The following is a 16,775-nucleotide window of genomic DNA, read 5'->3' on the forward strand; positions in this document are numbered from 1 at the left end:
GTTCCTCATATGTTCACCGTGAGTTCCTGTTGTTACGATTCCGTCAGTCTTAGTAAGTGTTTAGTTCAGTTTTTGTTCTTGCCTAATGTTATGTAAGTCTAGTATTAGTTAGTCTATGTCTTGTCCCTTGTATTATATCATGTTTATTCTGTTATACCCCATCGTGGGTCTTTGTTTTGTGTTTCTTTGTTTAAATAAATATCCTTGTTAACCCCTTCACTGCCGCTGCCTGCATTTGGGTTCTTCCCTCACTGAGTTGTGACATACATGCATAAATGCAGAAATAGATAAATGAATAGATAAATGCAAAAATAAATAATTAAATAAATAAATAAATGTATGCAAAAAATAAATAGATAAATACATTCAGAAATGTATAAATATTAAATCAATAAATTTGTTCTTTGTACCATTTTTGTACTACTACATTTATTTCTGTATTTCTACATTTATTTTTGTATTTCTACATTTATTTATTTATTTCTACATTTATTTATTTCTGTGTCCGTATGTAATAAGGTAGGCGGTTCTTCTCAATGCAGGATAGGTTGTTTGCACATGACGTCACGTTACTGCGTTTGAGTAGCGCGAAGTGCAGATGGCGGCCATGAGGTGTTTTCTATAGGAATTACACAAACTCAAAATGCCTCTTTTCCGTTGTTTATGGTTGCCTAAATCGATGAAACCATGAAATCACAATGCGTTTTTATTGTGTGGCAAACGTTGCTGTTCATAAGGGGGAAAATACAAGTATTCAGTGCTGTAATGTAACAAAGTAAAAATACTTAAGTACAGTACTTAAGTATTTTTTGGGAGTATCTGTACTTTATTTGAGTCTTTATATTTCTGCAGACTTTTACTCCACTACATTTCCTGAACAAAATGTATACATTTCCCCTAAGCATGTTCGTTACTACAAAATAAAAGCATAGAAGCTGAAATAGACAAGTCAGCGATCGGGTCACCTTGGCAATGCTGAACCAATCATTGGTTAAAGCTCAACGTGCAAGTGCAAAAAGGTGCTCTCCGCAGTTCATTTCAACACAAGGTTTTAATGTGCTGCTTCTATTAAAGATAAACAGCACATTTTTCAGTTTCAATGAATGATCAAATGACTGCGTTGTTACTGTAAGGGAAATGCAAGGAAAGAAAGAAGTAAGGGCCAGACAGATTTGTTCTGATTTTGTTCCAAGTTGTTCTCTTAGAGGCATAATGTTGGGGGTGAGAGGGAACTATCCTTTTATAAAGTTATAAGTTATAAAGTAAAGTTATAAAGATGTGGTTTCTGAACTTGTATTTTTATAGTTTAGCAATTTGGCAACATGTTGTTCCTGATACTGAGCTTGAGACAGAGCTTTTTCAAAGTTATACATTTCTATGTAAGCACCATTTTTTATCTTTATGCTAAAACAATAAAATTTTTATTAACAACGTTTGCTTCAACTTTACTTTAAATACTTAAGTAGATTTTATATAAAAAGTACTTTGGATACTTAAGTCCAATATTTATCTGATACTTTAAGACTTTTACTCAAGTCATATTCTAAAAGGTTACTTTCACTTCTACTTTGCCAAGTAATTTTCTGGCAAGGTATTTGCACTTTTACTCAAGTATTGCTTTGAGGTACTTTACACATCACTGCAAGTATTGAAAAAACGCAAGAAAAAGTGGCTTGTAAACCTGTGTCTGCATCGAGAGGAGCCGAGTCGGATAATAGGGACTTTCTGACATGCCTAAACAACGACCAGGGAAACGCAACATTCTGTCAAACCTTCCTTGTAATAAACTCTAGTTTCTGTCAAAAGAACGAACCCTTACGGACAAATCTCTTAGTCCATTCTAAGGAAACAGCTTAACGTAAATTACCGAAACAAGGACAAGGGGACCCACATTTTTCTGTCAAACCTTACGTAATAAACACTAGCTATTATTTAAAGAACAATTGTTTATTCCAAAGATGAGATGAATCATTTTAGCTTGTTTTCCTCCTCAGAATTATAAGGAAACTGCACGTTGCGCAAGGCAGCTGAGAACATAAAACGTTTCTGTTATCGTGTTGATATTTGATATCAGTGATAAACAAATGTATGTAATTTGGTTTTCCGTGGTCGTTGTTTAAGCCACGTGTTTATCCGTAAGGGTTCGGCCACTTTTCCCTGCGTTTTTTCAATACTTGTATTTTCTCCCTTATGAACAGAAACGCATTGTGGTTTCATGGTTTGTTCGATTTAGGCAAGCATAAACAATGCAAAAGAGGCATTTATTTAATTCCTATGTAGAGTAGAAAACACTTCATGGCCGCCATCTGCACTTCGCGCTACTCAAACGCAGTAACATGACGTCATGTGCAAACAACCTATCCTGCATTGAGAAGAACCGCCTACCTTATTACATACGGACACAGAAATAAATAAATGTAGAAATAAATAAATAAATGTAGAAATACAAAAAGAAATGTAGAAATACAGACAACAAAGGTACATAGTTGATATTTTTGACAGATTTATTTATTTACGCATTTATGTATTCATTTACTTATTGATTGAATTATTTATACATTTCTGCATGTATTTATCTATTTATTTCTGCGTGAATTTATTTATTTAATTATTTATTTCTGCATTTATGCATGTATTTATTTATTTATTTGTACTTATTTACGCATTTATGCATGTATTTATTTATTCATTCATTTATTTATACTTAAGTCATTTTTCGTCCTCCATAATCCACAGCCACAGGCAGTCGGTAAGCGACAAAATGCAATAAATTACGGAAATACAAAATAACAAGAAATTATGATATGGGGAAAAAACTGGACCGCATCGTATTTATACTTTTGGAATCTGGCCCTCAAAGAAAAGTAGTTGAAGGCCCCTGCAGTATATCCATCAAAAAGTAATCCTCATGACTCCAGGGTGTTAATAAATTTCTACTGAAGCGAAACAATATGTTTTTGAGGAAAAATGATTTATTATAGTTTGAACTTGAATCTCATTGGTTCTAAGACGCGTGAGAACCAATGAGATTCAACGGTAAGAACTGCGCAAATCTCAACCTTTATGATCTAGTTGAAATGGTTCTGTTTGATTTGTAGTTGTAATGTTTTCGTGTTCAAGCGCATGACATCATTCTTTTCTAGGCCGCTGATACACACCTAAACCTGTACTCTGTGTTCACCTATTTTGAAATATCTAAACCGTGTGCATTTCATTGAAAACTGAATCCATAAGAGGAAATTCCCAGCAGGGTTGTTGGAATCGAAATGGAGTATCTTACTGTAGGTATTCTAAATCAGGAGGAAAGCAGATCATTGGCCGATGACCAGAGAAATATCTATGACATACACTCTCCATCTGAAAAAGAAACACTGACCTTTCCTCCCGCTGACTAACAATATCCTTACTGCCTGGATTTATAATAGCAGCAATAATGGCAACAATAACTCGCTGCAGGATATATGGCTGTAGTGGTAGTGTAGACTGCTGTGGAAGAATATGTATTGAGATGGACAGGAATGCTGACAGATCTCTGCAGATATCACAGACTTCCTTGGAATATGCATGCAGGAATATGAAATGGAAAGTATATAATATCGTCCTATTTGGTGTGCTGCTTTAAAACATGCTATAGATTACATTTTTTGTTGTTTTTACAATTGCATAAAAAGAACATGGTCCAAATTCAGAAAAGCCCATTTCTCAATCTAATGGTCTTATTTACATTGGAGCATTGGTTACATTGGCGCTCTTAGCATTCCCTGCAGCTGTAGTGTATTTTTCACTCCTACAACCACAAACAATCAAACTACTTTTCAAATACAGTATCATATAGATTATAATATAATTACAGATCATTTATAGGAAAAAATGTAATGCAGCACCGATGCTTTTAATGTTCTATGATTCAGAGAACATACTGTACACATCACTGTTGTTTTCCCATCTTTCGGTTTATCTACAAAAGGGTTCATAAAACAAAGTTACATGACAAAGCAGAGATTTGGAATTTATAATAGAGAATTGTTATGTTGCCTATGGGATAAACACACACAAATTGAATTATGTACCATTGCCAACACTGTAACTCAGACATCTGCGTAAAGTTTTGGGTTCAACCAGAACAACCATCCAAAGCCACTCATTTTGTTCTTATTGTGTTTATTTATTTATTACGATAGACGAAATGTTTTGTTTTGATTGTTATTAAGAGATATTAAGGTGGGCAGGTGTTTCACATACTAGAAATAAACAAATGTTGCAGTCTAATTTAACAAAATAACAAACAGTTTTGGTCAGGCACTTTCTCTTTTCCAGGAAATGATGTATATAGTCTTGCCGCAGTCTTCATCAGTGGTCTGGTGTTCTGTAGTGGACCCGGAGGGCACCTCAGCTGCCAGCTGAACATCATAGGTTTGGTGATTATCAAACATCAGCTATAAGGGGAGTCAGAGGACTATAAAAGAGTTGCAGATTCCCATCTGCTTTTTCAGATGGGGAAAAAAAAGAAAATGCAGACAATGGGTTGCTTTGTACCATCCTGGAAGGTCTGTAACACCGCTTCCTGTTTAACTGAAACAGACCCAGGAGAGAGATCTGCAAAGGCTTTGTGGAGTTCTGACACAGGCGGGAGACACAATGTTCAGTGCAGACACGCTGCGTGGTGATAAACACCGTCCAAGACGTTTTGTACTTAATGAGAAAACTTTACCCATAATTCTCTCAGCAGGATGGCACAGGTCCAGATGAAAATGGCTCTTTGCTCATTCAGTATTATTGTGGTTTTATTATTTAGATGAAGTGTTAAAGTTATAAACAAATCACAATACTGTCTTTACTCACTTTCGTGTTTCAAACTCAAAATGATTTTCGTCAAAAAACACTTTTTTTAGGAATGAGGATTTCTTTTTCAAAATCCAGATTATACTGTGGTAGGCTATACGAGACCAGTTTTATTGCACTTATGCTTTTTGGTGTGCTTATGTTGTCCCAATTGCTTCCATTGTTTACCTCATTTGCAAGTCTGCTAAATGACTAAATGTAAATGTAAATTTGACCTCTCCTGATTTTCACACCTTCACACTCTTCATGTGTTTAACAGTTGTGGCGTTTGTTTCTATTTTTATTTCTTCTGCAAGCTATAAAAGAGCGACCTCTGATCCATATTTTCCTCTGGGTTTCGTCTCAGGTGTTAATCAGGATGGTCAGCCGCTCATCGAGGGAAAGCTGAAGGAGAAACAGGTGCGCTGGAAGTTCATCAAAAGGTGGAAGACACGTTACTTCACGCTGGCTGGAAACCAGCTTCTCTTCAAAAGAGGAAAATCAGTAAGTGCCCCATTCACAAGACATCTAAATGTGTCTTTATATACTCCTGAATGCATTCTTGAATGAACCGTTCACACAATTTGCTCATCATTTACTGGTGTTATCATAGTAGTAGTTGTTCTTGTTTGTGTGCAGTATATTTCAGGTCTTCTGAATCCATATGTATTGGGTGTCACATGATGATATAATAAACCTGACCACATAAAATGAGATTGACAGAGAAACTAAGGTTTGACTCGCACAGAACTCTTAAAGCACCTTTAAAGGATAATTCACTCAATTATTTGATCATTTACTCGCCATTTCAAATCTGTAGGACTTTCTGTCTTCTGCAGAACACAAGAGAAGATATTTTAAAGAACGTTAGTAACCAATCAACCTTGGCCCTCATTAACTTCCATTGTATGAACACAAAACCACTGAGACATTTCCACTGTCTGAGAGATGACATAAGGTGTTGATTCTTTCATACCCCTGATCAGAAGAGCTTTATTGCCAAGTGTGCTTGCACACACAAGGAATTTTCTTTGGTGTTGGAAGCTTCTAGTACAGACATTTAACACAATGACAATACAATATAATACGATTTACAGTCTAAAAGATTCTAAATTGTGCATATATAAAATAAAGACTATTTTACAGAAAATGGGGGATAATAACATATAAGAGACATTGTACCGGGTAGTATATAGTAGAATAAACATATTAACAGATTGTATGTACACTTGTGCAAATGGATAATTTAGTAAGTAGAGGTAGTGTTATATACATGTATACATAAGATGTAGCCGTGATGTAACCGTTAGGGCTACAACACAAGACCTCATGTTGAAAAACACCAGAGACTGTCCTGAAGGGAAGCACATGAGCTAAATAAAACTAAAACTGCTTTTGTGACTAACTTTGTTGTGTAAAGAGACACAGCAAAGAGTGAATTACCACAAGTCCATATAACTTTGTGATGTATTTACGGCTGTGAAAAAGAGAATTCATAATCAAATGCATGCAGCAGTTCACAGCGGTTTCTTACACTCAGTGTCTTAAACAAAACATACTGTACAGATCATTGTATACAGTAACTACTAACACTGTAACACTAAAACATTTTTTGCTGCATTAAGTTTTTAAGTAGCCTAAAATGATTTTCGGTTGTTCTAGAATTACTATTTGTTTAAGTAAAATAATATTTTTTGTTTAGTCAGGGCTGGGCTGGGAAGAAAAATCGGCCCTGGCATTTTTAGGCCCGCATCGGCCCTCCACCCAATCTGTCGACGTGGGGGGGGGTTGCATGCATACGTGTCTTTTACATTCACGTTGCGTGCATTCGCATTTATAATACGTCCGTCTAAGCGGCCAGCACCTCCGTTCCGGCCCCATACGTTAGCGGCCCACCGGCAAAATGCCCGGTACGCCTGATGGCCAGTCCGCCCCTGGAACTAGTGACAACATTTCTCCCAAATTCCGAATGAAAGTTTTGATTATTATTATTATTATTTCGATTAATTGTAAGTGAAACTAGAAAAACTAGTCAAAATAAGAAAAAAGATGCAATGTTTGCAGATTGTGAATACTGCAAAGAAAACAGGTTGATACTATATTCATTTTTTAAATACTGTATTTGTATTTTAGCATAATTTCCAAAAAATGATGAAATACTTTTTCGGTTGTTTCGTTTGAAATTCCACAGACACTGGACTTGGGTGGACACGATACGTGCAGACATGCTTATTAATAGCAAAACTGGAGTGCTCTCTTATTTTTTCACGGCTGTATGTTGTCTGTGTTGTTTGTAATTGGTACAGTATAAAGTAAACATCTGTAAAGTATGTGTATATACATTATTATGGTTGCATTGATTTGAAAGCCAAATAAAGCTGTGGGTCCACTAGACCAGTGAACACTGGACGCGTAGCAAAAACATGAATGACATACACGGGTTAATCATTTTCAAATGATAAACGAAATGATTAAGAAATTCAAATTTCATTTAGAACAATAATGGCATCCTCATTGGCATTGAAACATCACTGGCATCAACACCTATTAATTTATACATTTGGCAGAGGTTTTTATCCAAAGCTACTTAAAGTGCAATCTGTAGATACAATTATGTGTGTTCTCTCTGATCTGAACCTGTGATCTTTCAGTTGAGCTACAGGAACATCACAGGAGAAGGTTATGTAGTGTTATAATGAATGATTATGACACACTGATGAAATACGTAACACACTAGAGTACACATCTCTGGAAAGGGACATGTCATTTTGCAAAGTCCTGCCAGAGGCTTTGTTTCATCAGACAATACACAGACTCTTTCATTATGATTTTCAGCACATTTTGGCTTCTGTCACAGTTTCCTGTTTTTTATCATACTTGCAATGTACGTGCAAATTTGCCATTTTTCTTTTACTTTAGTAGTTCTCAGCAAACAAAGAGATAATGAGAAACTTTATTTAATGACAATCATAAAGCTCTTTATCTTTGAGGAACAGTCCTTGTAATTGGGTACAGACTGTGTGTATTTGTGTTACGAGTCCCTGAATCTTTTGGCAAAGCAGCTTATCCCTTGTATGGTCACACTAAAGTGAACAGGAAGAGAGAGAGAGAGAGAGAGAGAGAGAGAGAGAGAGAGAGAGAGAGAGAGAGAGAGAGAGAGAGAGAGAGAGAGAGAGAGAGAGAGAGAGNATGAAAAAAGAGAGAGAGAGAGAGAGAGAGAGAGAGAGAGAGAGAGAGAGAGAGAGAGAGAGAGAGAGACGGAGAATTAGAATCATCAAGAGAGGATGTCCACAATGTGTTCCCAAGAGCAAAACCCCATAACCTCAACCTCATTCACAGCTGTAACCTATGCTGTGAGCAGCAAATGCAGAGCAGATCTTCTGTTCACTTGAGTTTTCCAGGAGTTGAGTGGCAGGGTCAGGTTCAGGCAGACCGGCTTTGCGGATACGACTGAGAATTCACGTATAAAGCGTTTGTTCTGATGGATGGTACCTCTTCTGCGGGGTACGACAATATATTCGGGACTTAAAAGGCTTTTGGTTTTCATTTTCATCCTTTTTGAAATGGCGGATACATCAAGAAAAGCCTTCTGGTGAAACTGCAGTGGTCTGATTCAAGCCATGTTCGAAGCCATTGTAAAATAGCAAACGTACACACGTCTGCGATCGTACATCATTTGAACCCGATAATGTGCGAAGTAGCTGCTGTCAACCACACTAACAACCCCAAAACTATTCAAACACACAGAACACCTATGGCTAGCATCGCCATGGCAACATTGACAACATCCGAGAATGATAGGGGTCGACTTCAATATCAAGTTCTGAACAGAATAAAATGATTATTATACTAAACCCATGAAGTTGAGTGCTTTGAAGAGCTTATATACTCCTGTTTCTGTTTGTCTCATTAAGCATCTCTTTCGTCTTGTACTCGCAGAGGGACGAGCTGGACAACAGCACAATCGAACTGAGCAAAGTTCAAAGCGTTAAGGTGGTCGCGAAGAAGAGACGTGACCGCGGGCTGCCCAGAGCCTTCGAGATCTTCACCGACAGCAAGACCTACGTGCTGAAAGCTCAAGATGAGAAACATGCGGAGGAATGGCTCCAGTGCATCAACGTGGCTGTGGCCCAAGCCAAAGAACGTGAGAACCGGGAGGCCACCACATACCTGTGACGCCTGGACGAGAAGACAGTATTTTATCATTCAGTTCATGACAAAATCCCTTTTCCAAGTCCACAGCGACGTAATGCTGTGATGGCCATTCATTTACAATAGTTGTCAAAAAGGCATTGAGGTCACGTAGGGCACTTCTGAATCATACAATGACACATGAAACACATTTCACGGGTGCCACAGATAAGACTGACACATCAAGCGTCATCGACCAAAGAGAAAATTGGTGCTCTGAACATTTGGACACATACCTGTGGTGATGTGTACATTTTTGGCATCAAAATATGATGTCATATCTGTCTTCTACTGTGGAGGATGTGCTTGTAATCCGGTTTAAGTAGCGAAACTGGCATATATGCTTATATCATAAGCGTAAACGCAAAACTTTGTAGAAACCTGCATTTTACTGCCAGCACGGTCTCAAGGACAAACGTAATCTTGACAGCAATAATAATGTAATACATTTAGTTTTCAGTTGTCAAACCGTGTCGAGTGTTACCACGCACAGCAGTGGAAGAATGGAGCTGGATTGATTTGAAAGTTAGCGGACCACATGCATCAACAGGTGCCTTTAATACTCATGAGTCAAATTTCAGTTAAAACCTGTGGATGTTACGGGCTTACGGCACAAGAGATCTCGGTCCGCATTGTTCTCAGCCCCGTGAACTAGCATGTCAGTGACGTTGATGAATGTCTTCTGTAATACCATGGAGGACCTCTCCAAAGTTTGAGGGACCCTCAGAACAATGATGGTGAAAGGAATTAGTTCCAGCGCTCTTGAGTTTCATAGCTGTGTTTCGCTGTGGTGGGCTTCGTGTCTCCAGGCTTATTTACTGGCAGAGATTTTCTCTTGTTCTCTGTGGCTTTTTATCCAAGGACAAATACCACACTTGAGTTGTACTGTAACAAAGGCTGAAACGCAAGCCTGTTTTAGTTATTTATAGTAATATCTGTTGGTACGAATACACTGCTCGCACACATCTGGAATCTCCAATCGTGATGTTTCATTGGAACCCAGTACTGTTTCTGTTCTTCATTACCAAAAACAGTTCATCACTGCACATTTAATATTTCATATGTACTCTTATATACAGGGGTCCTATAAATAGTACTTTTCTAATTGACCATACAAATTTAATGCAAGAAATGCTTTTAGCCGTGACAAATTAATCCTATTTATAATACATATTGTAGTTTCTTTTTTCAAATTGGTCACAACTGAAATAGTTAATCATGGGTTGATGTAATCCTGAGTTAGCTTGTCCCAAGTTTTACACTGTTCATATTAAAGCCAGGGTTAAAGCTCATATTTGCATTTGCCATTGTGTTTCTGCATGAATACTGAAGGGATAGATCACTCAAAAATGAAAATTCTGTCATAATTTCCTCACCCTCTTGTCATTTCAAACATGTATTCCTAATTAGACAAACATTAAGGTTGTTTACAAGAGCCAGCGTCACAAACACATGCCGTAGAGTTAAAAGTGGCTTAAGACGACATTAACTTGTGTGGTTAAGCGAAGTGAGGAAAGTCTTATTGTGGTTGGAATTCTCAGCATCCACAGAACAAACAGAGATATAACTCCAGATGTTTCTTGTTTTGCTTCACAGCGTAGAGTTACTCTGTGTATTTACTTTAGTCGAGAGCTGAATGCTAAAGGACCGCACATCAGCATCTTGTAGCATTTATTTACATCTCGCACCCTTGTTGTTACACACATACTGATGGCAGCCTTAGCTGTGGCGTAAAACACGTGTTTATTTCTCCGTAGTCTGTTATGATCTTTTACATCATTTACCGAAATTGTCAACTGTCAACCGGTCATCATTTCACCCGATTCTGACCGCTTCATCTGTATCGAGATGATCTCTGAGCCGCAGTCGTGTTTGTTTGAGTTTTTCTGTCCTTCTTTTTGGTTCATCTCATTTCAAATGCATTTCCAGGCAGCTGTATAAATATCTGTGCAATTACACTCTAAATGAAGGTGTGCATGTGTGCACGTCACCTCCGTGACCTGAGCGCCACTGATGTTTGTGTTGTTTCTCCTGAGGGACGAATGTTTCTTTTCTCCGCATTGAACGCTGGAGGGTTTTTTCCTCTTTAGAATGTGTTTCTCAATGTTACGCTGATGTGTTCTACTGGAATTTACACTGACTGAGCTACTGACCGTCAGAGGCATGCTGCTGTTTCAAAGACATTCACATTTATACAACTGGAAAGAAATAATTCATTTGAATAGAAAAAAGTACACTGTGTGAAATCATATTTCCGGTGAATGTTTAGTATGTACAACAACATGGGCAATTCCATGCAAAAGTCAACCGTAAGATTAAAAAGTCTAGTATTTACCAAAGGTTTTCACCATACGGATAAGTCAGATGTGACAACTTGGTGGTTTAAATACCCATGTGAAGTTTTTCAAGCACTTTTTTGTTTTTTTCTATAGTCAGGTAAAAAATTGTCACATCCGTAACAGTCCATATTCCTCATAAATGGGCACATGAAAATTAAAATAAAATAACTATTTGATGTTCCATAAAGAGCCATCTCTTCTCCGTTTGTTGGGTGTTATTGCTTCTGGTTTGTACATTTTAATTCACAGAAATCCTATAAAGTATGTTGTACCTCAAAAACGTGCTTTCTTTTTAGTCACGTTCATAACACATTCATTTTTCCCTCTTTTACAATAGAAAACGTACGGATAGACTGATATGTTTATTTCTGGATCCTCAGGGGTTTAGTAAAATATTAACAGATGATTCAATATAAAAGTAATAAATACATTCTCTGAGAATTTCTATTTCAAGTTTTGTCTGAAAATGGCACATCCATAATGCTGGAATTGCCCAAATATTTGTATGTTGAACCTATTTGTAGTTTGTTGATTTTGCTTTCTTTTGCACTGTATTTATTTCAAGTGTATTTGACTAAATACTAAAGTATGTAGAATATTAAGATGTTTCGTGTTTATTAACATTTAATTCAATCTGAAATTGTTTCCTTTAATATAGAGGTGAGAAATACACTAAATCTACTTTTTTAGATGTACTGTATGTTTTTAATGTGTGTTGATGATGACATTCAAAATGATGATTTATTTGTCTACTACATAAATAAATGATTATCAAATTATACGGGCAGCATTTGGTTTTGTCACATAACATTGCGTATGAGACTCTTATACAGTAGTTTTGGCATTCAGTAGTTATGTTATTTATTTATTTATTATGTTGCTTGGCCTCTAATTGGTTGCTATGCCGTTTATCTTTGTGGAATCACAATCTACACTTTTATGCATCCAAACCTCTTAAAATCTTTTACCGTAGTACAGTTGTTTGTATTATTCACACGCAAAACAGAATATGCACATTGGATAGCTGCTGTGAGCCCAATCAGGTGTCACATCACTGAACACATACAGAACAGCTCTTAAACATGATACGGGGTCACAGCTTCTCTGCCAATAGATATCAACATTCAGTCCCAGCCAACAGACCGAAGAGACACTGGAGAGATCATGGGTCTAATCCAAAACTAATACAAAAACCATATGTACTCTATACACATTACACACACGTGTGTATGAGCGTGCAGGATAATTACATGTGTCCTGAAGCCAGTTTCAGTTGAGCTGTGTTGAACCTGAAAAACATAAGACCCTGTGGAGGTATAGTGTTCTGTCTGGAATCTTACGCTTGGCAGACGTATTTCTGTATAGCCTCTGTCAATCAGCATATAGAGACCAAACTGAGACTTGAAACATTTCTGCATTTAATCTCCAATGCTGCCTCGAAAACAAACTGATTAAAGGTAACGTATGCTACAATAACAAGCCAAACAACACAACATCCTGCATCTGTTGTATTTGAACAGCAAGTGACCTAACAGTAGAACTGCAATTTTACTGCAATTTTTTTTTTACAGTTTTTTTCACGTATAATGTAAAAAACTGTAATTTTAAGGTTATTTTTACAGATTTTTTTCACGTATTTTTAAACATTTTACGGGCGCCCCAGCTGCCAGATAATTACTGCTATACGGGATCTGTGAATTTTGAGTTCACAGATCCTGTATAATCCCGTAAAAAATAAAAATATTTTCTTAAACAGAAATCAGTCCATGTAGTCTTTGGGACTATAACAAACTTTTTTTTCTGAGTTAGTGACATCATGAATCCCAAAATATACATGGACCCTGCCCCCTAGAACACAGATAGGGTAATGGGCAGGACATCTCAACACACACTCTAAGCGGTAGACCAATCACAAAAGACTGATTCATTTTGACCAATCTGAGCGTTTCAGAAGGAGGGACTTCATAGACCCAGGAACTCAACAGCCTGTTTTCTAAGAAACAAGGTGACGGTGTAAAACACAAGTGAAATATGTAACATAAAACAAAGGGCCCCTTTAAACATTTTTGACTATTACAGTAAACAGGTACTGACAATATTACAAACCTGATTGCAATGTAATCTATTTGAGATTATCGAAAAGAGACACAATTTGTCACGTTTTGGTCTACAGTTAAACACAAACAGCATAGGTTTAGGAAACATAAAAACAAGCGAAATAACAAACTGATCAGAGGAAGAGCTAAACTAAACTGTGACACATTTACACCCAAAAGGTAATTTATTTACAACATCACACTGCTTATTACTGCCTTAAATTGTGTTTAAATGCGAGTCAAAGCGGTTCCGTGTATATTTATTGTGTTTGGCTGGTTTGGTCCATTTGCTCATTTTTTTGCTACATGGTTGTGTTTTTATTCTGGCTGGGAAAATGATCCAATCAGTGAAGAAGAGCTTTCATAAATCTTTCTCTTCATTATGCCAGGCTAACCCTGATGGCACAGTTACATCAAATATACAACTGCTGAGAAATGATGTGCCATTTGGAATAAGCATGCGGTATAAAAACAGTAAAATAATTCAATAAGGCAGATAATGTCGCGTATAAAAGATTTGAGATGAATACCCAAAACCTGAATAAACAGAAGTTGAAAGCTGTTAAATGATATATCACGTTAAAGTCTGATTGATCCTAAAATAGCATGTAAGATACATGTGTGTGGTTTCAGGCCAGGCATTTGGTTCTCATAGGCTCTCATCCAAACCATTTAAAAACATAATAGGCGTGCACCTGACAGCAAGTCAAAATATATGCAGCATTATTAGGGGCCGATCACATAGAAAGCATTTATTGCTGTTAGACGCGCCTCTTTTGAATTGTTTTTAGTTGGCAGGGAGCGTTTTGCGCGCTGCTTATGCGCGCCGGGCGCGTCGCATTTTTGCCACCACCTGCGCCTTGCATTTTTGGCGGTGCGCTCTGAGCGCCTGAAGTTGAAAAAAAACTCAACTCTGCGAAGAAAAGCGCTTGACGTCATGCGCCTTTTTTCCTATTGTCCAATCGAATGAAAGGAGAGGCGGGCCTTCCGATGTGGTGACGCAACTCTATAGTTGCTTGAATCGTCCGGAGACTGCAATGATGAAGGAGAAACTTGTGTTGGCTGACACGGGTTAACCGAGCAAGGTCCGAGCAAACGCTCTCTCCTTGTATCTTTTTAAGTTTCTGATAATAGGACAGTTAACAGCAACTAGAGCGCTCCTGCTATAATCCTTGACTGACAGGACAGCTGTTTCGGTGGTTACCTTGCAACATAAAAATTTTCAAAGTGTCAATCAAAAGAGCAGCGCGGTATAGAGATGCGGCATAGAACGGGTGCGATCACATAGAGCGCGCTTTTCAAACATGAAAAGTGCGTTCTATGTGATCGCACCCTCACGCTGTCATTTAAAGGGTAAGTTCACTTAACATTATAAGTTGACCCAGGCCATCCAAGATGTAGGTGACAGTGGGTCTCATTCACTAATAATTGCGTAGATTTTTCGTATTTATACGCACATTTGAACCTCCCACGACAACCCGTTCTCACTCCGGGCTCATCACATATTTACGCTCGGTCAGTGCCCCACAGCGTCACTTTTGAACGCGCAGGGTACCCCTTTGACGTCGAACAGGGAACTGCATTGCTGTTTTCTAAATGCTCCAGACCGAGATGCGTGCAATTCTTAGCATTTCATAATTATTTATGGTTTTAATATTTTGTAGCACCTAACCCCAACCTCACCCTCACCCTAAATGCTTAGCAAGGTTTCATAAAATAAAGTAAATAAAATTATATTTAGGCTATGTGGTGCGGTCAGCTGTTATATATTGAGGTATTTTATAACGGCTTAGAACTCCGCTCAGCCAATCAGAATCAAGGACCAGAACTGACCGTTTTATAATACGATAAATAAACTCTTTTCTCTTATATTTAGAATAAATTTTACTACGAAAGTTTTAATGAATCATGATTTGTTTGTGAAAGCGTTCGTACGCAGGTTTCACGCACAAATTTGTGCGTATGCATGCTTAGTGAATGAGACCCATTGTTTCTTGCAAAAGTCACTTTAAAACCTTCTAAAGCAAATATAGGCGAGCAATCCCAAATTGCATTGCAACAAGTTCAGCAAAGCAAAAATGAATCTAGGATGATGTATGAATGCCACCAAAAAGTACCACGTCATTAGCGTAGCAACATGCTAACACCAATGTAATGTGCTTCACGTGAGGAGCATCATATGTATGACACACAGAGTTGTCTGTGAAGTGACCTGTGAGAGTTCATGTCACACATGATGTTGCCTCAGAAAGAAGCTGCCTGACTTTGAGACAACAGGCGACTCAATGTGTTTTGGAATACATCCATAGATTACATTTGGCAAGCAGATTGTTTTCAAGTCTGAAACTGTGAGCTGAAGTTGAAGCGTGTATGTTTTTAAAGCTGTGCAGTTCACGTGTCTGGGACTGGGGCAGTTGTGTTATTATGACCACATATGAGCTATTAGATCATTTCGTACATTTATACAAGATTTATAATTGTGAAATTAAATCTGAAGGAAAGAGCAGAGTGTCATTATTCATGTTTATCATATTTTATATCATGTTTTTATCATAAATAGTTACTCCGGGTCAGCGTCGGCGCCACAAGGGGGCCCTAGGGGGCATGGCCCGGCCACTTCAGTCACTGTGCCCCCTCACTTTTTAAAATGATAAAAGACGAAATCATTTAAAAAAAACATTTGAAGAATGAATTTGGTTTATATTTATTAAAGAAACAACAAGAGCAGAGGGTAAAAATAATTTATTTATTCGTTAACCTATTTTAAAGACATTGTCTTGTGCTATACTTTCATGTGTTGTTAAAAACACAAGCTAAAGGGCTGCTTGCGTCCAGCGGCAACGTTTCTGTATGCATTGCTTAACAACAAACGGGCATTATTATGCAGATGGTGACAAGTGGGGATACAGGCTGTCTATCAGAAAGCAAGAGCTCGCTCTTTAGTGTTCTTATAATGATGTGATCGTTTTGTTAGACATAAAGCTCTACTGGGGAACAGTCCCCGTATACTTTTTCTGTCACTTTTTCTTTAAAGCCTGCTTTTGACATTTTTCTATATATTTTTTGCGTCTAAATGAATAATCTTCATTTATTAACTTCCGCTGAATTTATGTAGGCTATGATCGGTGCATTTCCACTTCTTTTTGTCAAAACGTCATACAACATTTGCTCTCCTTCAAGTTGATATAAAAAAATTAGCCTTTCAGTTTCAGTGTCTTTCATACAGTGTCTTTCATGTCTTTTAGTTCAGTTCAATTTATTAGCTTTGAAAAAGCTATGCGAAATATGCAATGCTGTCCTCGAAATGGACATTTAGAATTGTTAAACT

The 16,775-nt window shown here is 37.5% G+C and overlaps 1 protein-coding gene across 1 annotated transcript in view; it reads left to right on the forward strand.

Moving 5' to 3' along the window:
* The window catches only part of veph1 (ventricular zone expressed PH domain-containing 1), a 114,672-nt gene extending 102,680 nt beyond the window's left edge, over positions 1–11,992 (forward strand). Inside the window, exons 13-14 of the mRNA XM_057348251.1 lie at positions 5,189–5,325; positions 8,761–11,992. Coding sequence (XP_057204234.1) covers positions 5,189–5,325; positions 8,761–8,997 — 374 coding nt within the window. The 3' untranslated portion in view covers positions 8,998–11,992. The remainder of the gene's footprint in view (positions 1–5,188; positions 5,326–8,760) is intronic.
* Positions 11,993–16,775: the final 4,783 nt, after the last annotated feature.

The sequence above is a fragment of the Triplophysa rosa genome, linkage group LG12 (genome assembly GCF_024868665.1).
Source record: "Triplophysa rosa linkage group LG12, Trosa_1v2, whole genome shotgun sequence".
Classification (NCBI taxonomy): domain Eukaryota; kingdom Metazoa; phylum Chordata; class Actinopteri; order Cypriniformes; family Nemacheilidae; genus Triplophysa; species Triplophysa rosa.